At 42.0% G+C, this 23307-nt stretch overlaps 1 protein-coding gene across 1 annotated transcript in view; it reads right to left on the reverse strand.

Moving 5' to 3' along the window:
• Positions 1–16666: 16666 nt before the first annotated feature.
• LOC135195295 (ethanolamine-phosphate phospho-lyase-like) overlaps positions 16667–23307 on the reverse strand; it is an 86279-nt gene continuing 79638 nt past the window's right edge. The window contains exon 6 of the mRNA XM_064221554.1: positions 16667–16933. Coding sequence (XP_064077624.1) covers positions 16810–16933 — 124 coding nt within the window. The 3' untranslated portion in view covers positions 16667–16809. The remainder of the gene's footprint in view (positions 16934–23307) is intronic.

Genomic DNA, 23307 nt, shown 5'->3' on the forward strand with positions numbered 1-23307 from the left:
GGCAGAAGTGTGTAAGCCCCAAAATGTTTTGGAAGAGCCAAAAGCAACATCTGACACGTACTGGCGAAATCATCTTTACATAATTTAATTTACTGCATTTATGTATAAAAGTAAGTTGCATTTGTTCCTACACGATATACAAACTCTTGGTCCTTTATATTAGGAATACGGTCGTTAAATTCTTGAACAAGGTGGTTAGGCAGTAACTACTGTCTGGTAGGTGGGTAAGCCCAACTGCCTGGATGTAAACACTCCACTTTGCTTTCAGCTGTCTGCCGATGAAGACTTATGTTTGTGAGCTCTTGCTGACTAGCCATTAACCACAACTTTCCTGGTGGGATCCTTCTTTTGTTAATTTGAATGAATTTTATATATATATATATATATATATATATATATATATATATATATATATATATATATATATATATATATATATATATATATATATATATATATATATATATATATATATATATACATATATATATATATATGCACACGTATATAATATTCATTCGGACTCTCCAGATTCTCGGACTCATACATTTGTAGATTTCTCTGGAACATTTCCCCCATTATTCGCAGTATTTTCCTATGAGAAATATCCACAAATTCCTATTTTTTTTTTTTATCAGTTTCAGCATAAAATGATATTGTTAAGATACAATAAAGTTTTGTACATACTTACCTGGCAGATATATACTTAGCTATAGACTCGGTCGTCCCGACAGAATTTCAAAACTCGCGGCACACGCGACAGGTAGGTCAGGTGATCCACCATTCCCGCCGCTGGGTGGCGGGGTCTGGAACTATTCCCGTTTTCTAAGCCATAATTTCTCTTACACCTGTCTCCTGAGGGGAGGCTGGGTGGGCCATTAATCGTATATATCTGCCAGGTAAGTATGTACAAAACTTTATTGTATCTTAACAATATCATTTTTGTACAAGTAACTTACCAGCAGATATATACTTAGCTGATTGGCACCCTTGGTGGCGGGCAAGAGACAGCTAAAAACAAAATAATACTTAACTAAATACATTAAAAAAACAGGGAAAAAACAACCTATGTTCTTGGATAACATAATCCATAGTTCCTACCTTATTGGGCTGAAGACTTCATGACTACTGTCGATGAGTCTGCTTGCCTCAAGAGTTTCAACGAGGAATGAACCTATGGTTGAATAACTCTTGGATCGTGTCAATGGGGGCTAGCCCGCTTACGCGACAGAGCCTATACTGGATCGTACCAATGGGGCTGACCCACGTTACATGGTAGAGCCTTGACCTTTTGTCATATCAATGGAGACTCGCCCTCTTACATGACAGAGTTAAGGTTATTAAACAAATCACAAAGAGCACTGAAGCCAATCCTGATCACCTGACCATGTTAGTCTTGTTACAATCTATGAATTGTAAGAGGGTCCCTATTCCCTCTGACAATTAACCAATAAAAACAACCACCAATAAACAGTAATTTAAGCCTTAAACTAAATAGGAAGGATTAGCCTCAGCCCCTTCTCCCAGCACTGAATTCGCCGAAACATACGCTCCCAGAGCAAAGCACTTTTCGTACGAAATTTTAACATCTCTTAGGTAATTCGAGGCGAACACCGAATTACATCTCCAAAATGTCGACTCTATAAGAGCCTGAAGCGACCATGTTTTGTGAAAAGCCATCGACGTAGCTATGGTCTCACTTCATGAGCTCTCACTCTGAGAACCTTGAAATGCTCTTCTTCGCATTTAAGGTGAGCTTCCCTTATTACATCTTTTATGAAGAATGTAAGGGCGTTCTTAGAAATCGCTCTTTTCGGATCTCTTACAGAGCACCAAAGACTTTCTTCTGTACCTTTCAGCAACTTCTTCTTCTCCAGGTAGAACTTGAGTGCCCTGACTGGACACAAAGTCCTTTCTAGTTCTCTCCCTGTTAATGAAGATATTCCTTTTATCTCAAAGCTTCTTGGCCAAGGCTTTGAGGGATTTTCATTTTTCGCTAGAAAAAATGGTTGAAAGGAGCAAATCGCTGAATCTTTCTTAAACCCCACTTTTACCTTCCAAAGCTTGCAACTCGCTCACTCTCTTGGCTGTTGCTAACGCAAAAAGGAATAAAGACTTTCTTGTTAAGTCCCTAAACGAAGCTGCGTGAGACGGTACGAATTTTTCCGACATTAGGAACTTGAGGACCACATCCAAGTTCCAGCTAGGCTTCTTGATTACATGTTCTTTCGTGGTCTCAAAAGACCTTATAAGGTCATGAAGATCTTTATTGTTTGTCAGATCTATTCCTCTATGTCGAAAAAACTGAGGCCAGCATACTTCTGTAACCCTTCACTGTTGATACTGCCAGGTTACAGTCTTTTCTCAAATATAGGAGAAAATCTGCGATTTCAGTTACAGAGGTACTGGAGGAGGATATTTTCTTTTCCCTACACCATCTTCTAAACAACTCCCACTTCGGACTGATATACTTTAGTTAAGTGGAGACTCTTCTGGCTCTTGCAATAGCCTTCGCCACTTCTCGTGAAAAGCCCCTTGCTCTGACAAGTCCTTCGACAGTCTGAAGGCGGTCAGACTTAGAGCGGGGAGGTTTTTGTGAAACCTGTCGAAGTGGGGTTGTTTGAGAAGATCGTTCCTTAGTGGAAGCGATCTTGGAAAATCCACTAACCACTCCGCACCTCTGTGAACCAATCGAGAGCCGGCCAAAAGGGAGCGATGAGGGTCATTCTTGTTCCTTCCGAGCAAGCGAACTTCCTCAACACTTCTCCTACTATCTTGAAAGGAGGGAAGGCGTACGCGTCCAAAGCCGTCCAATCTAGCAGAAAGCTGTCTACTGCTACTGCTTGAGGATCCGAGATTGGGGAGCAATAGGTTTCTAATCTGTGGTTCTTGTTGGTCGCGAACAGGTCTATATTGGGCCTTCCCCACAGATGCCACAGTTGTTGGCAAATCTGAGGATTGAGAGTCCATTCCGTGGGTAGGACTTGATCTTTTCTGCTTAACAGATCTGCCCGGACATTTTTCTCTCCCTGTACAAACTTGTGAGGAGAGAGATCTTCCTTTCCTGTGCCCAAATCAGCAGATCCTTTGCTGATTCGTACAGGGAAAAGGAATGCGTCCCCCCTTGCTTCTTTATATAAGCGAGGGCTGTTGTGTTGTCCGAGTGAATCTGAATCCCCAGACCTGAGACCTGTTCCTCGAAATGAACCAAAGCTAGATGAATGGCTGTTAGCTCTTTCTTGTTGATGTGCCAGGACACTTGTTCTCCTTCCCAAATGCCTGACACTTCTTGCGAACCTAGGGTCGCTCCCCACCCTGAATCTGAGGCGTCTGCAAAACAACGCTAGGCGGCGGGGGTTCTGTAAGCGAAGGGAGATTCCTTTGCTTAGTTTCTGTGGATCTAACCACCACGGATATTCTCCTTGATCCGTTTCGAGATTGGAAAAGTCTCTCCCAGATTGTTGGACTTCCAATCCCACTTCTCCTTCAGATAAAATTGAAGGGGTCGTAGGTGAAGTCTTCCTAAGGAAACGAACTGTTCCATCGAGGAGAGGGTCCCCAGCAAGCTCATCCATTCCCTCGCGGAACAATGTTCTTTCCTTAAGAAGACTGACACCTTTTCTAGGCAGCGTTCTCTCCTTTCCTGCGAAGGATACGCTAGAAAATCCTGAGAATCCATCTGAATCCCCAGATAGACAATACTTTGCTGGGGAGTCAGCTGGTTTCTCGTGATTTACTAAAAGTCCTAAGGACTTTGTCAACTTTAGAGTCACTAAAAGGTCCTCCAGACATTTTTTCTCCGATTGGGCTCTTATTAGCCAATCGTCCAGATATAACGAGATCCTGATCCCCTCCAGATGTAGCCAATAAGCTACATTCTTCATGATGTCCGTAAAGACTTGAGGGGCAGTCGAAAGTCCGAAGCACATCGCTCGGAACTGGAACACTTTCCCTTGGAACATGAACTTCAGATATTTCCTTGCTGCCGGATGAATTGGCACATGGAAATACGCATCCTGAAGGTCCAGGGACACCATCCAGTCCCCTGGACGAAGAGCAGATAGAACAGAGGAAGACGTCTCCATTGAAAATTTCTTCTTCAAGACAAAGAAATTCAGGGCACTGACGTCTAGAAACTGGTCTCCATCCCCCCGATGCTTTCGGTACCAGGAATAGCCGATTGTAGAATCCTGGGGACTGGAGATCTTGAACCAGTTCTACCGCTTCCTTGGAAATCATCTGTTCCACTGCTTGCAACATAGCAAGCTTTCGGACCGGATCCGAGTATCTGGCGGTTAACTCCCTTGGAGTTGTCGTCAAGGGAGGATTTTCCCTGAAGGGGATCAAGTATCCTTTTTTCAGGATAGAGAGGGACATGGAGTCCGCTCCCTTCTGCGCCCAGACTTTGGCAAAGTGGAGTAGCCTGGCGCCTACTTTCGTCTGGAGGACTTGCTGTTCATCTAGACTTCCCGAAGGACCTTCTAGATGGTCTACTCTTTCTCTCTGGTCTTCTACCTCTAAGAGGGGCTCTAGAAGAGGAGGCCCCTCGAAAGGGCTGAACAAAAGAGGGTCTCTCTTTCTTCTCTATCGGCACTGCCGGCCTAAACTTCTTGGCTGAGTGCGTGAGTAGATCTTGAGTTGCCTTCTCCGTAAGAGATTTCGAAACCTCTCTAACCGTCTCTTGTGGAAAAAGGTGCGGGGATAAAGGAGCAAAAAGAAGAGATGTCCTTTGCAAGGGTGATACTGCTCTTGCTAAGAAAGAGCTAAAGACAGATCTCTTCTTCAAAACTCCCGTCCCAAAAAGAGAGGCAACTTCCACAGAACCGTCCATGACTGCTCTGTCCAGGCAAGCCAGGACGCTCGAAAGTTCCTCCATGGAAACAAAGTCCGTGTCCTGAGCTCTCTTCGCTAATGCTCCTAACGCCCAGTCCATAAAGTTGAAGACTTCAAGGGTTTTAAAGAGGCCCTTTAGAAGGTGGTCCAGCTCACACATGCCCCAAGTCGCCTTAGCAGACAGCAACGACTTCCTCCTAGCAGAGTCCACTAAGGAAGCAAAATCCGCATCCGCGGAAGAAGGCAGGCCTAACCCCATCGGCTCTTTGGTCTCGTACCACCTTCCTGGTTTGCCTGTTAACTTGGAAGGAGGGCAGGAAAAAACTGTCTTGCCCGCTTCCCTTCTGGAAGTCAACCACTCTGAAAAAGTTTTCAATGCCTTTTTCATACAAAGAGCGGGGCGCATCTTAACGAAGGAAGACGATTTGAGAGCTTTAGTGCTGGACATCAACGATCCTGGTGAAGGAGGGTCCGCAGGATGAAGGGAGTCTCCGAACTCCTTTAGCAGCAAAAGAGAAAGTCTCTTGTAGTCCGAAACTGCTACATCTACAGGCTCTTCGTCTTCGATACCTGGTCCAACTGATCTACAGAAGGAGATCGTTTTGGAGTGATCTGGCTCTTCCCGGGAGAAGAACTCCTTTCCCGAGAAGGGGAGTGCGGAACATTAGCACTCCTATACGAAGAGTGAGGCTCCTGTCTGTCGGCAACACTCTTGTGCCTACTAGACTCTTGTTGTCTAGGTTCGTCGGGTTCGTGGCGCTTGCTAGGCTCCTGGCGTCCTGATTCAGGGCGCTTGAACAGATCCCCTCGTCCTGATTCCTGACGCTTAACAGGCTCTTGGCGCCCTAACACTTGACGCCTAACGTACTCCTGGCGTCCTGTTTTTTCTGGCGCCCTAACTCCTGGCGCCCTGACTCCTGACGCCCTGACTCGTGGCGCCCTGACTCCCTGGACCCTCTGGCGCCCTGACTCCTGGGCCCTGACTCCTGGCGCCCTGACCTCCCTGGCGTTCCTGGCTCATAGGTCCTTGATTCCTGCCTTTCTAGCAGATCCTGACGTCCTGAACCCAGCGTTCTAAGAGGCTCTTGACGTCCTTTCTTGCGTCTTGCTGCCTCTTTGCGCCTGTCTGGCTCCTGGTCCTGAAGACCCAAGGGATCCTGATACCTAAATCGGTTTTTCCGGTTCCTTGTGGCTAAACCGCTCGAGACTTCTGCTCGATGCGCTGTGTCTAAGAGGGCGCTTCGGGGAAGCCAGCCTATAGGGCGAAAGGGCTCTTCTCTCAGGAGAACAACTCCTATCCGACGAGTCCCTTGACGAAGGCGATAAACGCCCTGGAGATCGTGAGAGTTCTCTCCTATACGAAGAAGGACGCTTAGCGGAACTCTTCACAGGGAGCGAGACATCCTTCCTCCTTGTAGAGTCCTTAGCAAAAGAGCCTACGAGCGACGCTAACTGCTCTTGCAGATTAACCAAAAACTTCTTGGTCGGATCCTGAAGAGCAGGCTCCTCTTGTCTTATCCTCTTAGGTCCCGAAGGCCAATCCTCGGGAAAACGCTCTGGGCTGGAGTCAGCAGCGTCTTCTCCTTTAGGCGCCTTCCAGGCTCTCTTCAAAGGGCGCGAACGGGAGGCCGAACTCCATCCTCGTTTAGGAGAGGAAGAGTCTGAGGCCGAAAAACACTCCTTTAGGACGCCTTTTCTGCGGCAATCCGAGGCAGCCTGGGACTTAACAACAGGATCTGCCGAAGGGACGCCTGACCGTTGGGGATGTTCTGCATCCTCCCTGCGGCTTTTCGACATTCCTCCTCCCCTGGTCCTGGGAGTTTGGAAGAGGTCTAGGCCTAGGAGCAATGAGGAACCGGTCAGACGCCCCCTCCACTGCACTGGGGACACTGCACAAGTCACTATCACCACTCTTACCTTGGTTTAGAGCTCGTAGCTGAGCTTGAAGTTTCTTAATAGAAGCTTTTACATTTTCCCTCTCTGATGAAGAATCTTTGGATTCAGAACAGGGAGAAGCAGCTGAGGCTAAGGGAAAATTGTTAGAAGGAGAGTTAATTTCTTGTTCTAAGGAGCAAGATCTACTAGATGACCTAGCTGAAGCCTTCCTCACTCTATCTCTCTCAAGCTTCCTAACATATGATGATAATTCCTTCCATTCAAGCTCCGTAAGGTTCTCGCATTCCACACAGGTGTTAATAAAAGAACATTCATTCTCCCTGCATTTAGCGCAAATACTATGCGGATCTAATGCCGATTTAGGCAGCCTAACCTTACAGTCTTCCCTACTGCAAACTCTAAACATAGGTGAAGCCTTAGCGTCAGACATCGTGAAAGAGTAGTCAAAACCAAAGTCGAAAAACAGTCCACAATAAGCGTATGCCAAGCCAGAGAAAAAACAGAATACGTCACCAAAAAACCAATCCAAATTCTCGGCAAACGAGTTGAAATCCAAGATGGAGGAACGAACAATAGGTGTTGTCCGTTCAACCGACAGAGAAATTATGGCTTAGAAAACGGGAATAGTTCCAGACCCCCCACCCAGCGGCGGGAATGGTGGATCACCTGACCTACCTGTCGCGTGTGCCGCGAGTTTTTGAAATTCTGTCGGGACGACCGAGTCTATAGCTAAGTATATATCTGCTGGGTAAGTTACTTGTACAAAAATAAACTTTTTGTGATGCAACTATTTAGAAAACCATGCATAAAATATTTTAGTGTTTTTCATGAGTTATACTTAAAATAGGCCCTTTTAAGTGTTTTTATAGGGATTCCATTATTAATGTAAACAGCAATAATATCAATTCATTAAAGAAAATACTATAGTGAATTAGTAAGATTTTAGTTTATAAATTTAAAAAATTATGTAAGAATGAAGGAAAGCCCAGTCTTCTCTTTCTAACTCCAGGTACTAAAGCTGTCAAATATATCAAGTAATGTGACAGGAGGGGGAGCTGTTGTGTTGTTGCCACTAAGTGTTCATGTTATTTCTCTCTCTCTCTCTCTCTCTCTCTTGCCACACAAGATATGTATGTAAGTCATAGAGGTAACTCTCTCCCTCTGTTTGGCTGGAAGCGTTAGAAGTGTATGTACATAAATTAACTTTTCTGGGAGAACAGAGAGGTAAACACTCTTTCTCTCTTTTACCGAGATGAAAGAATTTTTATGGTACTAAAATGAAATATGTTTATTGATAATATCAGTTAATAATAATAATAATAATAATAATAACAGAATTAAGCGAGTATTGTTTTTTCTATTTTCCTTACAATTCGCTTCTCAGGCTCAGCGATGTTTCTGAGTAACTGGCCAATATTCATATTGGGAATTTTCAAAAATTGTAAATGCTGAAGGAATCTTTTATTAGAACAGGATATCAGGTCCAGGTCAAGCAGGGGTCATCGTCAGTGCCGGTATTATTCCGTAGGCGTAGTTCAGTTCGGGCCGGGGTCGTCAATACCAGCCCTTAAACCAAAGACGACCCCGGCTCGAACTGAACTACGCCTACGGAATAATACCGGCACTGACGATGATCCCTGCTCAATTAACCTGGACCTGATATCCTGTTCTAATAAAAGATTCCTTCAGCATTTACAATTTTTGAAAATTCCCAATATGAATATTGGCCAGTTACTCAGAAACATCGCTGAGCCTGAGAAGCGAATTGTAAGGAAAAAAGAAAAAAACAATATATAAAATCAACTCGCTTAATTCTGCCATCCTATTTAACAGAATAATAATAATAATAATAACAATAAAGACAATTAAAAGCCACAGTAGTGTTAAAGCCACAGTAGTGTTAAAAATATATTTTTGTACAATGTTAAAAATTACTAGGAGAAACTTCTAGATACTGCTCCATACTCTCTTCAGTCCTACTGATGGTAAAACAATGGAGGGAGTGTTACGACAGTGCAAAAAACTGGTTCAAGGCGGATGCTTTTTAAGTGTTGGTCAGGTAACCCCCATTCGGTTGTTTCTGTTGGCGAGACGGCAATATCCCAGATGACTGACGTTGCTATAACTGAAAGTCATGGCACCGACGCAGTGTCTGCTGAGCTGGAATCACCTGAACGATCTCTTTGCCGTTCCAGCTGTCTTGCCAACAGAAACAACCAAACAGGGGTTACCTGACCAACACTTAGAAGCAGTTCTAATAAAAGATTCCTTCAGCATTTACAATTTTTGAAAATTCCCAATATGAATATTGGCCAGTTACTCAGAAACATCGCTGAGCCTGAGAAGCGAATTGTAAGGAAAAAAGAAAAAAACAATATATAAAATCAACTTGCTTAATTCTGCCATCCTTTTTAACAGAATAATAATAATAATAATAATAATAATAATAATAATAATAATAATAATAATAAAGACAATTAAAAGCCACAGTAGTGTTAAAAATATATTTTTGTACAATGTTAAAAATTACTAGGAGAAACTTTTAGATACTGCTCCATACCCTCTTCAGTCCTACTGATGGTAAAACAATGGAGGGAGTGTTACGACAGTGCAAAAAACTGGTTCAAGGCGGATGCTTTTAAGTGTTGGTCAGGTAACCCCCATTCGGTTGTTTCTGTTGGTGAGACGGCAATATCCCAGATGACTGACGTTGCTATAACTGAAAGGCACCGACGCAGTGTCTGCTGAGCTGGAATCACCTGAACGACCTCTTTGCCGTTCCAGCTGTCTTGCCAACAGAAACAACCAAACGGGGGTTACCTGACCTTCACTTAGAACCAGTTTTTTGTGCTGTCGTAACACTCCCTCCATTGTTTTACCATTAGTAGGACTGAAGAGGGATACGGAGCAGTATCCGAAAGTCTCTCCTGGTAATTTTTAGCACTGTACAAAAATATATTTTTAACACTACTGTGACTTTTAATTGTCAATATTATAGCCTTGTTACGGAGGTTCTTTAGTTCAATAATAATAATAATAATAATAATAATGATATTATCATTTTAATCACAAAATTCGTAAGTGGTAGTATTTTAGAGAGATAAAAATAACCTTTCCATTTCACTTACATAAGGATAACTCCTCTCTCATACTGAAATGAGAGAATTTTTATGCAGCCACAGAGGGACTACCAAAGTCTTCCTGAGACTGCGAAATCATCAACCTGTTCAAGACTTGGCGGATCAAACAAAACAGAGGGAAGGCATACACCTCCAGGTTGTCCCAGGGATCTTTGAGCGCATCCTCCACTAATGCCAGAGGATCTGGAATCACCGAACAGAATAACTCATTTCCTGTTGAACCGGGTCGCAAAGAGGTCCAGTGTGGGTCTCCTCCAAAACCTGGAAGAGCCTGTCTGCCACTGCCTGATGGAGAGACCATTCTGTGCCTAGGATCTGATCCCGACGACTGAGCTTGTCTGTGACTACATTCCTGTTGCCTGGGATATACCTGGCTGAGAGCTCCACTGAATTGCTGACCGTTCACTGGTGAACCTCGACTGTCAAGGCATGAAGTTGGCGTGAAACCAGGCTCCCCTGCCTGTTCACATAAGCGACCACCGTGGTGTTTTCCGACATGAGAATAACATAATGTCCCTCTACTTTCTCCTGAAATTCCTTCAAACCCAGAAAGACTGCTGATATACTTCTGTCTGTCCTCCAAACTCCAGACGGCCGAAGTAATGAGGACGCCTAAATGAGCGCCCCAACCTGCAAGGGAGGCATCTGAAAACAGAAGGAAGTCCAGCAAAAGAGAACACAGAGGAACGCCCTTCAAGAGATTCCGGTTGTCCAACCACCAACGAAGATCTTCTCTCACTTACAGGGACAGAGGAACCCTTATTCAGGGCGAGTCCCCCACCGGAGGCCAGAATTCCCTGTCTTCATTGCAGAGACCAAAGATGAAGTCACCCATGATGGACCAGCTTCTCCAGAAAAGACAAAATTCCCAAAAGAACCTGCTACTGATGAGCTGACTAATCCTTTTGTGAAAAGAAGTCGCACGCCACTACTAGCAACTTCTCCAACCTCTGATCCAACAGGAAAACTCTTGAGACTGCCGTATCGACAACCATGCCCAGATAGAGAATCCTTTGACTGGGTACGAGATTTTACTTTTCTTGGTTTACCAAGATGCCAAGTTCCAGGTAAAAACAAAGCAGACGATCTCTGTTCTACAACAGCTTCTCTCTGGAACCTGCTAAGACCAACCAATTGTTGAGGTACCTCAGCAAACAGATCCCCTGAGCATGGGCCCAAGTTGAGACAAGAGAGAAGGCTCTTGTGAACACCTGAGGGGCTGTGGACAACCCAAAGCACAGGACTTTGAACTCAAAGACCTTGTCTCCGAGAGAGAAGTGAAGGAACTTTCCTGGATGACAGGTGAATAAGGATCTGGAAGTATGTGTCCTTAAGATCTATTGACAGCATGAAGTCACTTTCCCTCACAGCTGCTAACACTGATCGCAGGGTCTCCATCTTGAACTTCGTCCTCCTCATGAAATGATTCAAGGTGAATAAGTCGATCACAGGTCTCCATCCCCTTGATGCCTTTGGCACCAACAAGATGTTACTGTAAAACCCCGAGGACGGACATACCACTTCCTCTATTGCACCTTTGTCCAGCATTTTCTGCACTTCCTTCCGGAGAGCCAAGAACTACGGAGAATCTGGGGGACACACTTGCCTGAGCAGAGGTTTGTCCGAGAGCGGGGGAGAGAAGTCAAATGGTAGTAGATACCCCACTCGAAGGACATCTACCCACTTCTCCGCCCCATAACTCTGCCACTTGGCCCACTGGCCCGCCAGGCACCCCTCCTCGCCCCATGGCAAAGGCAAGGGAGAGGCACCCAACCTATCGACAACCCCCCCTTATTTCTGCCCCTGGAGCCTCTTATTGACCTGTAAGAGCGGGACCAAAAGGTACGTTGGTCCCCTGACCTAGGCTGGGACAAATGGGAGAGCCCTGCCAAAACCGAACTCCTAGACAGCCTACTAGGCGACGATCTCTGTGATTGCTGCTGAGCAGGAGGAGGAGGGGTGGGACATTTCCGAGAACGAGACTTTGACTTGGACACAGCCTGATACACCAACCTGTCCATGTCAACCCGGCGTCTGTCTATCACGTCCTTCAGCTCAGTTCGAGGGAACAGGAACTGAGATTCTAAAAGATCCCCATTCCTTAGCACCAACAAGGACTCAGGGTCAACCGATCTTGCTATCCTGGTCAAAGCCGCATCTCTTCTGATCAGAAGATTAGCCCACAAATTGACACTGAGGTTTGCAAGATACAAGAACACCTTGCTCCCAGACTGCAACAAACTGGCAAGAGAAGAAGCACTCACCAACCGTTCTGGGGACCTGTCAGACGCAATCTTGGCAATGACCGTCGACCATAAGTCTAACCATGAAACAGTCTGTAACATGGAGACTGCAGTAGACTCCAAAGCTGAGGCATCCTGCGGAGACAAGGACGGCGCCACCGACCTCACCTGCTCTAAAGTCAACCCTGGTTTCATACGTATGATGGCAGAGTTCGTAGCATAATACTTCCTATACCTCGGGAGTGGAGGGAGAAGCAACTTGGAAGAACCCCTTGACCAAAGAGACCCATCCCGATCTGACACAGAAGCGTTCACCTTTTGCAAGACAGTCTGGACATGCCCCCAATAAGGGAAGCTGAAACGACGAATTAGGATTGTTACGGATCTGGAGATCTCAGAGACAATGTTACGGTGTCGAAATATCCTGGTTAAAGGTCGACACAATGTTACGGATCTGAGATCTCAGAGACAATGTTACGGTGTCGAAATATCCTGGAAAGGGTCGACAGGTTTACGGCCTCTGAGAGAGGTCCGCTTCAGGTTCGATATGAAATAATAATAAAAAAATTTATCAACACAAACAGTTGAAACTGGGGATACGAATATAGAAAAAAACACTAACACAACAAAGGTTTATTTACAAGCTTACTAACAAAGGTAAATGCAGAATGGTATCTCCTATTTACATAAGATAGAATCTTACACTGCATGAACTGGGGGAAACAGTGAGGTAATTCGAATACTTGCTAATCAGTTTGGCACTTCGAAGAGGTGGCTTCATAAAAGTAGAGCGGCAATTGCAGACGTCCTCTTGACTCCGTATTGCAGGAACTAGTCTACTTGTAAGACAGGAACTCTCCCCTTTTCTTCTCCGAAGTCTGCTCAACGTAGAGACAACTCAGCCGTCCACACCGGAAGACGACTAGACCAATATCCAACCAACTCTCGAACAACTCTTTTGATGATTGATACTTCGTCGGTTCCTTTTTCTTGTATCTCACGGAAGATCTCTGCTGCTGCTGATCTCTCACTGATAATCTGATCTGTGGCTCTTACTAACTGGTGATCCCTCTCTTTTACGATCTCTTCCTCTTACGATCACTCTCTGTATCTCCTCCTCCCGCTGCTACTTCCTCCATCGTATTTATACGGCATCCTGGGGGCGGAGCCTACAGCGAGCGTCACAGACTCCCGAGGTTTCTAGACATTCTTAGATGAATCTAGACGAGGTATTGTATCAGAAAATCGCGGCGTTTCTCACGTAACATTGGCGCGTTTTTGCGCTCCACAACACGCCCGACGATTCCAGAATAACCGCGAAGACAGGAGCCTCCAACACGGGCGGGAAAGCCTCCTTACTGCCGAACTTCTCGAAAATGCGTTCTCCTTTCCTTCAACTTCCTTTGCTATGAAGCAATTACCATCACAAGGATCTTGCGTAGCCTCCAGCAAGGCTTCCAAGCAAGAACGAGTGAAAGACGACCGAACATGAGTCCTACTCTCCAAATTGTTGAACCCACAAATGATATCGATAACTTCAGTAAAGGAAAACAAAAACTCTTGCTTGTCTCCTTCCTCCTGCTCCGGCAATGGAGACCGACGATAAGAAGAAGATGCAGGCTTATCCAACACGCCTTCCTCATGCAGACCAACAGTAGACCCAGCAGCCAAACAACCCGAAGCGCCAGCCGACCTGTCTGGACTGGACCCAAGCGCTAACTCCTGCAGTGAACCAACCACAACACCAGGAACATTACTTCAAACACTTGCAATAGATGACTCACGTACGCGGCAGACGCATATACGTGTGACGGAGAAGCGTCTCGAATACTTGACAGAGCGAGATTTCCTCGGAGTCGAACCATGGACAGCATCAAGGGAAGGGGAAGAGGAACACTCCAGCTGCATTACATCTGCGTTCAGAACTTTCAATCTCTTCACAGACACCTTGAAATTCTTACGACGATGAATAGGCCCTGGTGCCGAAGAAGCAGAAGAATCAGCCACATGCACATGAATGTGCGAGATTGCCACACACTCGCGACTCGAAGCAGAGGACAATGTAGCCACTGCAGATTGCATAAGGGACGAAACAATAACATCTCAGGAACACAGGCGTGCCACTCCTCACTCGTTGACGAAGAAAAGGCAAAGTCCTTAACCCTCCAATGCTTGATACGCCAATGCGGTGGAGATGGGGGAGAAGGAAAGGATAACAGCACTGATTCCTTACACATCCTCTTGGCAGGAAGAGGGGGCGACACAATGCGCTTGCTCCAAGTCTTCCCAGCCAACATGGCAGCAAACCTATCTTCCAAAACAAGAATCCAATCTCTTAAGAATCACCAAACATGAAACCTCAGACACATCCGCAAGAGAGGGCACAGACGACACGGAAGGGAGAGGGAGCGTACTGGAGGAAACGATGAGGACACAGAAGAGCGAGGCAGCGCAGCAGCCTCAACCGATGACGCCAACATCGCAGGGAGAGACGACACTGAGGGAACTGGGAGTGACATCATCAATGGAAGTGACGTCACCAGCGGTGCTGACGTCACGACTTCTCGACCCGAGCAAGTAGCAGGCATCACTGGCGGAGTGATACAAAATGGCTGACCCTGGCCACCAACATAGACGAGGCCAGGAGGGGGAGAGCTGGGGGTGCCTGAGGGGGGAGGCAAGCATCAGCAAACACTCCAAGGGGGTGAATCCAGTGGCCCAAGCGACGCCCAGAGTACCGCCATTTTGGACGCCTCCGAATCTGAAATAAAAGTAACTGATGAAATAGGTTCCTCCATCGCAGGAAGCAACTTAACTCCCGAGGATGAGGGGACGACATTACACAATAAATCAGCCTGAGGACCTCCCGATACTTCCAACAACAAATCGATGGAAGAAAAGGAAGGAGACAAAGGCACGACGACATAGGCATCATGGGGTGTGACTGCGGAAGAAGACGAAGCATCAGGATGAGGAGAAGAAAACCCTTCCCTGGAAGTAAGGGTAGAAACTCTGCGATGCTCCCTCTTACTATAAAATAACTTACACTGTGCACTAGGCCACGCACGACATTCCGGGCAGGGGTTCGTTATGGTACAAACATTAGCACAACACCTACTGCATGTGAAGTGTGGGTCTGTAGCTGAAGATGCCAGGAAACGAGAACATGGGAAACCCTGAGTTCCCGAGCACATAAGTTGGCGAGGCTGAGAAGGAGCAGTAGAAGCCATAATACAAACACACACACAGAAACACAAAGCGAAAACGTGCAATGAACCGGGAAAAGGCCGAGAGAGGGCAACTGCGACTCTCACCCAGGCGGTAAAGAAAAAGACTGAATGCAGTGGTAAGGGTGTGTGGTCTTTGACCGGTTTTCACCCGATATACACAGGCGTTGCCAGATCTTACAAGATTCCTTGCTTTTCATCTGCGATTTAACCGGATCCAGCTGGGTGCTAGAAAATTATCCTATTGTTATGACCAAAGGTTTGTTGGCGTATGAACAAAATATTTTGAAAATTTTAATTTGTATTACGTACTATTTTATTACTTTACACTCTTAATTTAACTTTTGAACACATTAATATTAAACATTTTAAAAGGGGGACTTCTTGGGTGGGCTGGAACAAATTATCCTGATTCCCTTTATTTCTTAAGGGGGGAATTTTTTTCATATTTTGAATAACTTTTCAACCAGCCTTCTGGAATGGATTAAGTTCGAAGTCTGAGGTACTATTGTAATAACTTTATGAGGATTTGTTAAGGCTCTTTTATCATGCTTTCATAATCTGTGAACTTATGGGTGGCAATTAGTGGCAATCTCTCATCATAATTATTAATAACTTGCTATTTGAGATGGTCCAATAGCTTCTCCACGGACCCTTTAAACCTCTTCAACCTATCATATTCTCTACTAGTCCTTATGTTCATATCCCACAGTTCATCTGTAGCTTTTCTCCTCTTACATCTTTGTCAGCTACTCTGCTATCATGCATGTTTTCTCTTTTCCATTTGAAGTACTAAGATTCTAATTCCACTCCCTCACCTCTGCTTCTTTGTCCTTACCATCTGCCTCTTAAGACTCCCTCTTCTTTTTCTTGTATTTATATCTGTCCACTTCCTTACATGTCTTCTTCCCTTCAACTGCTCTTTGTATATCTTGATTCCACAAAACCTGGCTCTCTATAATCCATCCTGGAACTCACATTGCCTACTTCTGCTAGCTAATTAATCAAAAACCCTTATTCTCAACTCAAGCAGCAATGAGTCTCATGAATGCCTGCGGTTTCCATTTTCCTCTAAACAATATAGTATGTATATACTGCCTTTATTTACTAAACACAAATTTTTCAAAAATTACTTGTGTGCATTATCTCATAATTCCTCATAAAAAAGTATCATACTGTATTAGGTGATATGCTAATCTAGAATTTCTAGATTTTTTACTTGGATACAAGAAATATCAATAACTTCGCAAAAATAGATTTGACAAATGAATGACTAACTACTTATAATTATATGTAGATCTAAAACACATAGGTTATCACACAGCAATTATGTGCTTTCAATAAAGCATTTTATTCAAGTTATGATGTCTAGCATTCATCATGATCTATTTCATAAATTTTTATATCTAATATGTTGATAAAAATATGGTGTATATAGAAGAATATTTCAAAGATAAAAATCAGTTCAACTTAATCCACATCTTCATAGCTTGTCCTGGGTTTTTTGGCATTTGGGCCGTTGAAATCTTCATCATCCAAAGTGTGTAAGTCCTCAACAGAGAGAAGTGTTTTAGACTGTAGGAATCCTTTTCCACTGAAAATTAATATAGTTTATTAGATGATTTTAAAAAAGCTAATACGTATAATCAACTTTCATTTTAGAGCACTCAAAACTTATTAAAATTATCATCAAATAATTTCATATTAAATACCTGGGGTATATGTCCAAATTCCATGGCCATTTGCCACAATTCTGCATACACTTACTTATACTATACGCAAATAACATAACATTGATACAGTAATACCCCAAACTTACGCGATTCGATTCACGTGAATTCATAATACTAACAAGAACTTTTCATCTGAACCTAACTAATTATCATACACAAGTTTTTCACAATAGCGCAGACATTTGTGACCCTTCAGAACACTGCAAAACCCTGCAAAAGTGTTTATGTTTAATTTATTAATCAAATTTATAAGTTTTAAAGCTTTTATTTGTAAAATATATTAAAATGTATTATTCTTATTTTTGTACATGCTTAAATATGATGCAAACGTATAATTACAGCATCTACAGTAAGTGAATATACTTTTACAAGTTGCGATACCCATTCACGAAATTATTGCACTTTCCAAAGATGATATCCCTTCAGAAACATTTGATTTCTACAATTAGTATAAGTTTTTGTGCTTTTAAGTGTAAAATAGGTATGGAAATTTTGTGTATGCTATTTCACTCTGCAAACATTACTTATGTACATACATGTTTTCTTTATTCTTGATTTTATGACTGAGGGAAAAAGAAAATGGCATCCCATGAATTAGGGGAAATGTTGTATGTAGTAGTTACTGTAACTATTTTTATGCCAACCATTTATTTCTTTTTTAAGGGTACTGTATTAAACGAACTTTTAAATCAAATTACAGTAACTTTAATTTCATTTAAAAGCTAGCTTAATACTTAGGGAGCATGAGTAGGGTCAAATTTAGTGTTCAAACTCTAGAAGCAAGCATTTATTAGCATTTTTAGAGACCATGCCAAAATTGTGCGTAACTTCCCCTTGCGCAAGGGGGTCTGGAACCTAATCTCGCTTAAGTTCGGGGTATTACTGTAGTAAAAATATCATAATTCCTATAAAATAAAGTAATACACATATAAATTCCCAGAAACCAAATTTAACATTACAAAATGGAGTTAACTTTTGTATAAGGGAAACCAAAATAGATACCGTATATGTATACTCGTGCAACACGCGATCTTGCATATCATGCAGCCCCAGATTTTCACCCTTAAAAAATTATTTTATCATGTATCTCACATATCATGCGAGTTAAATTTACGAGACCAAATAACAACAGCCTAACCTCTTTTCCTCTTTATCTTTTCCATTTTTTAGTTAGGCTAACCCCTTTTCTTCCATCTCTCTATCTATCCCATCTTTTAGTTAAGTTTAAAAAAGTACAGTGGATCAGTAATCATGGAATCAGTCATTCATGGGTTTTTCTTGGACCGCTTCTCATGCTATATCGCTGGTATGAATCGCAGCATCGCGGGACAAACGTGTTGCATATGCAATGTTTATCGGTAGGTAGGCTACGCCTCAGCCGCGGTCTGATAATCACCAACATACATGAAACAACTCACATTATGATATTAACTGACAACAAATGTAATAAAACTATTCTCACCTTATATACATATTATTGGCATATCTTCATAATAAATAGCCTATTCAAGGTATATGTATGATGTTCATTGGTAGGCTAAACCTAGTTGCAGTGTAATAACCACCAACATACATGAACAGATTCACATTATGATATTAACTGACAATAAAGGTAATAAAACCATTCTCACGTTATTTATTATAGGCATATCTCTGAATTAAGTTCCATTCGGCAGCTAAAAACAGTGATGATATTGGTAAAACGACATCAGTTGATTATTCTAAGAATGTAAACAAAACCAGAATGCAAATGGTAGATCGCTATGTTCATATCATAATACGTACTATAATATGGTAATAATACATGCAATATGATTAGACACAGTAATACAACAGTTTTACCAAAATGATCATTATTCTCAATAAACAACTATTATTCAACTTTTGCTAATGGATATCTGTCAATGTTACAACCAAATCAGCACATCTCCTCTCTCTCCTCTCTTCTCTCTCTCTCTCTTCTCTCTCTCTCTCTCTCTCGTCCTCTCCTCATCTCTCTCTCTCTCTCTATATATATATTTTATATATATATATATATAATATACAGAGAGAGAGAGAGAGGAGAGGGAGAGATAGAGAGAGAGAGAGAAGAGAGAGAGAGAGAGAGAGAGAAACAGCTGATTGCTGAAGTCATCTGCCATAACTATCGAGTGTTTATCGAGTTGTGTTTAAGTTGTCACTGCCGATATTCAATGGTGGCTTCCAAAGGTTAAAATAAAATACTTTTTTACTCATTCTTCATATAATGGAGATATGAAGAAAGAATATCTCTCTCTCTCTCGGCGACGAAGCATAAACGAAAAACTCTCTCTTGGCGACGAAGCATAAACAAAATACTCTCTCTCTCGGCGACAAAGTGTAAACAAAATGCTCTCTCTCTCTCTCTCTCTCTCTCTCTCTCTCTCTCTCTCTCTCTCTCTGCGACGAAGCGTAAACGAAATACGTAAAACCATAGTTTACCTTCTATATTATCATCATAACTTCGTAATAAAAAGGCTATTCATGGAATAATTTCATATCAGTGAAATCAACTTTTATCTATGCGAAGCCAGCCAGCTAACAAAGTGTGAGTACGCACATGAAAATCAAATTATGGTAGCATTCACTGCAACATTATCTTTCTAAATTATAATAGTACTAGTCATGGTAGTAATAATGTTTGGGAATATATGTAACATTCATTTTCAATACACAATATCATTGTTATTCTGGTAGTAAATCATAGTTTAGAATGATCACATGTACTCTGCATTGTCAGGGGTTTGTGGCACGATGAAACAAACAAAATAAAGTTTTCCTTTTAGCCTACTTGTTAAGAAAAATATGAATAGAATCGGCTTTACGACTTCGTTTATTTTGATATTTTTAATGATACAATAACTATCATTTGTACTACTAACACGGATCTGTTGAGTCCAGTGTTACCAATTTTGCATTTTTAATGCTAGCTTTCATTTTCTTGAGGTAATTAGCAAGAAAATTTTCAATCCAGCATCTGGCAGGAAAACTTGCATTTGTTTTCAAATACATCTAGCATACGTATTTTGACATCAAAACTTTGTAATGGTAAGTTTAATATTTCTTTTATTCTACTATGTTTGATATATCATGTAAGAAAAAGAACAAAATCTTGCAAAACCATTTTCAGGAATTGAACAGAATAGGTTTTGAAATTATTAGGAATCATGTAACGTAATGTACAAGTACTCTGTGTATGTTAGAAACATGTTTGAATCGAAAAAGAGAGCAATCGGTTGAAAATGGCTGGGTGGCATTGTTGTGTATGATGTGAATTTTTTAGCACTTTATGGAGCAAAATCTAGCAAGAAATTGCCATTCCCATTTGGCAACACTGGCCTAACCACATTTTGTTTATGTTGTTATTGAAGTCGTGTTCACCACGTTCTTTAAATTGTATCCATATAAACGAGTTAATTATGTGGCATCCAAAAGCCCCGATTCTTTAACTCTTATGGAAAAGAAGCCTAAATGTCAGATGAAGGTTATTACGTGTAATATATTAACATGTGTTGTGAAGAAAAGAGGCCCACATGAGCATGAACATGTAGGCTTCTAGCTGTATTCCATAGGCTAGTAGGCTACATATGTACAGTAGCACATATACTACATATACTTTTAAGGCTAATGTTGTAAAATAACTTTGAAACTATCTTTAATTTATTTTAAGGTAATAGTTGAAGACATATTTGGTGTTTGAACTAAAGTAGGCAGTTATAAACATTGGAATAGTGTTCTTGGGTGGGTTAACTATTAAGTAGGCAGGTTTTAGCAATTTTTGAGGGGGGTACCAAGATAACACGGGTATTTACTTATCACAGGGGGTTCTGGGCCCTATCCCCCGCAATTATCGAGGCCCTACTGTAAAAGAAATGCCAAAAGTATTGTTAGTAATGTTATACTTGTTGTGTAAATGCATACAGCCAGAAACAGCTGATTTGCTATGAACAACCTAATCGATAACAACAGCCTATTTGCTTGCATTTCTACCATCGAACGACAGTGAAACATTACCGTAGTTATGTTACAAATGACATTAAGGAGAATAGGACTGATATATTCTTACATTACTATATCCTTACTCGCTGTGGAGAAAAGATTGGCAAGGGCATATACTGCTAAATTTAACCTGTAAGTTTTAGCTGAAGCTAAGAAAAGAATGATGATCTGCTAACGACTATCATTGACTGTGCATCGGCAACATGGATGAAACTTGCTAACATCGGTATGGTAACATCAAACTCAACCAAAAACAAACGTGTTTTCTCAAAACTATTGGGCATGAAAGAAAACATTTCACTGTTTTCACTCCAATAAAAGATAAATATGTACAGCTCATAGTATTCTGATGAGATCAAGTGAAAAATATCAAACAAAATCTGTAGATTTTTGTTTACAAAGTAAACATGCCCTCAGCACCATCTACTAATGACAAAATTAACAATTTTGCTCACAAAAGATACGTATTTAAGAGATATTTTGATTTGAAAACACTTCATATAACGTAAAATAACCTTATCCCATTTAAAAAAGAATATCTTGAGATTCACTTGCACTAACTAGAAGAAAGTCACTCTGATTTGAGTTCAATACAGCAAAACAAACTCACCTCGCAATTGCCCTCAGCTGATTTCCAAACCAAAACATTGATTGCTATGTTTGTATTATTTTATAATACAAACAAATACAGTGGTACCTCGAGATACAAAATTAATCCATTCCGAGGTAGCTTTCGTATCATGAGCTTTTCGTATCTTGAACCGCATTTTACATGTAAAATGGCTAATCCGTTCCAAGCCCTACAAAAACATGCCAGTAATTTTATAATAAAGCTAAATTGACCAATAAACAATGAAATACTACAACAATTTGGACCATTCAATACCTAACTAATACGTACTAGTACTAATATGTACGTACCTGTAAATAACACTTTATTTACAGGTACGTACATATTAGTACTAGTACGTATTAGTTAGGTATTGAATGGTCCAAATTGTTGTAGTATTTCTCCAAAAGTGGTGACAGAGGAGGACAAACGGTAGAAAACTTCTTATAGTACGTACACTTAACTTTACGAAACACATTAACAAAACTGTAACACTTAACTTTACAAAAAACTTAAATTAAAATTTTTTTTTTGTCTTTTTTCGATTACGTATTACATTTTTTTAATACTATTTTTTTTAATTTTTTTTACACTATTTTTTTATTTTTATTTTATTTTATTTATTTATTTATTTTTTTTTTTTTTTTTTACAAAATTTCAATTCACCACTTTCAACTTTCTGTTTTTTCGTAGTATCAATAGAATCTTCCTTTTTGCTTACTCCTACTAAAGGCCTCTTTAAAAAATAACTATCCAAGGAAAATTGCTTCCGGCTGCTTTTCAAAATGTTCCTAAAACGACTCAGGCAAATGCCATCGAACTGCACATGCATACGACCTGTGTAAGCCTTTTCGGGGTGTCTCTTTTCTACAAATGATTGCACCTTATGAAAAGCAGCTAGAGCATCCTTAATTTCTGCCGTTGTCATAGGGTTGTCCTCCTCCTCCTCACTGCTGCTAGAGAACTCTTCTTGAATGACGTTATGTTGCATGGCCTTCAACTCCTTCAGGTCATCCGTCGTAAGCTCCTCTTGGTGCTCCTCGAGAAGGTCACTGATGTCGTCCTCGTCGACGACCAACCCCATGGACTTGCCAAGTGCAACGATCTCGTCAAGATCTGGTTGCGAAACAGTTTCAGGATCGTCAACTGTTCCTGAATCTGCAGCACCAGCTTCGCCCAGGTCGAATCCCTCAAAGTCTCGGGCAGATACGGCATCAGGCCAGAGTTTCCTCCACGAAGAATTCAAGGTTCGCCTCGAAACCTCCTGCTAAGCTTGATCGATGAGTCGGATGCACATGACAACACCGAAATGCTCCTTCCAAAATTCATGCAAGGTGCGGTTTGTGGTATCGGTAATGTCGAAACATCTCTTGAAAAGATGTTTCGTAAACAGCTTCTTGAAGTTCGATATCACTTTCTGGTCCATGGGCTGGAGGAGAGGGGTGGTGTTGGGCGAAAGATAAAGAACCTTGATAAACGAATACTCCGCTAGGATATCTTCCTCGAGGCCAGGAGGGTGAGCAGGGCCCCTGTCCAACAACAGCAGACATTTCAGAGGGAGGCGCTTCTCTCCCAAGAATTTCTTCACTGTCGGGCTGAAACACAGAT

The sequence above is a fragment of the Macrobrachium nipponense genome, chromosome 16 (assembly GCF_015104395.2).
Source record: "Macrobrachium nipponense isolate FS-2020 chromosome 16, ASM1510439v2, whole genome shotgun sequence".
NCBI classification, from domain to species: domain Eukaryota; kingdom Metazoa; phylum Arthropoda; class Malacostraca; order Decapoda; family Palaemonidae; genus Macrobrachium; species Macrobrachium nipponense.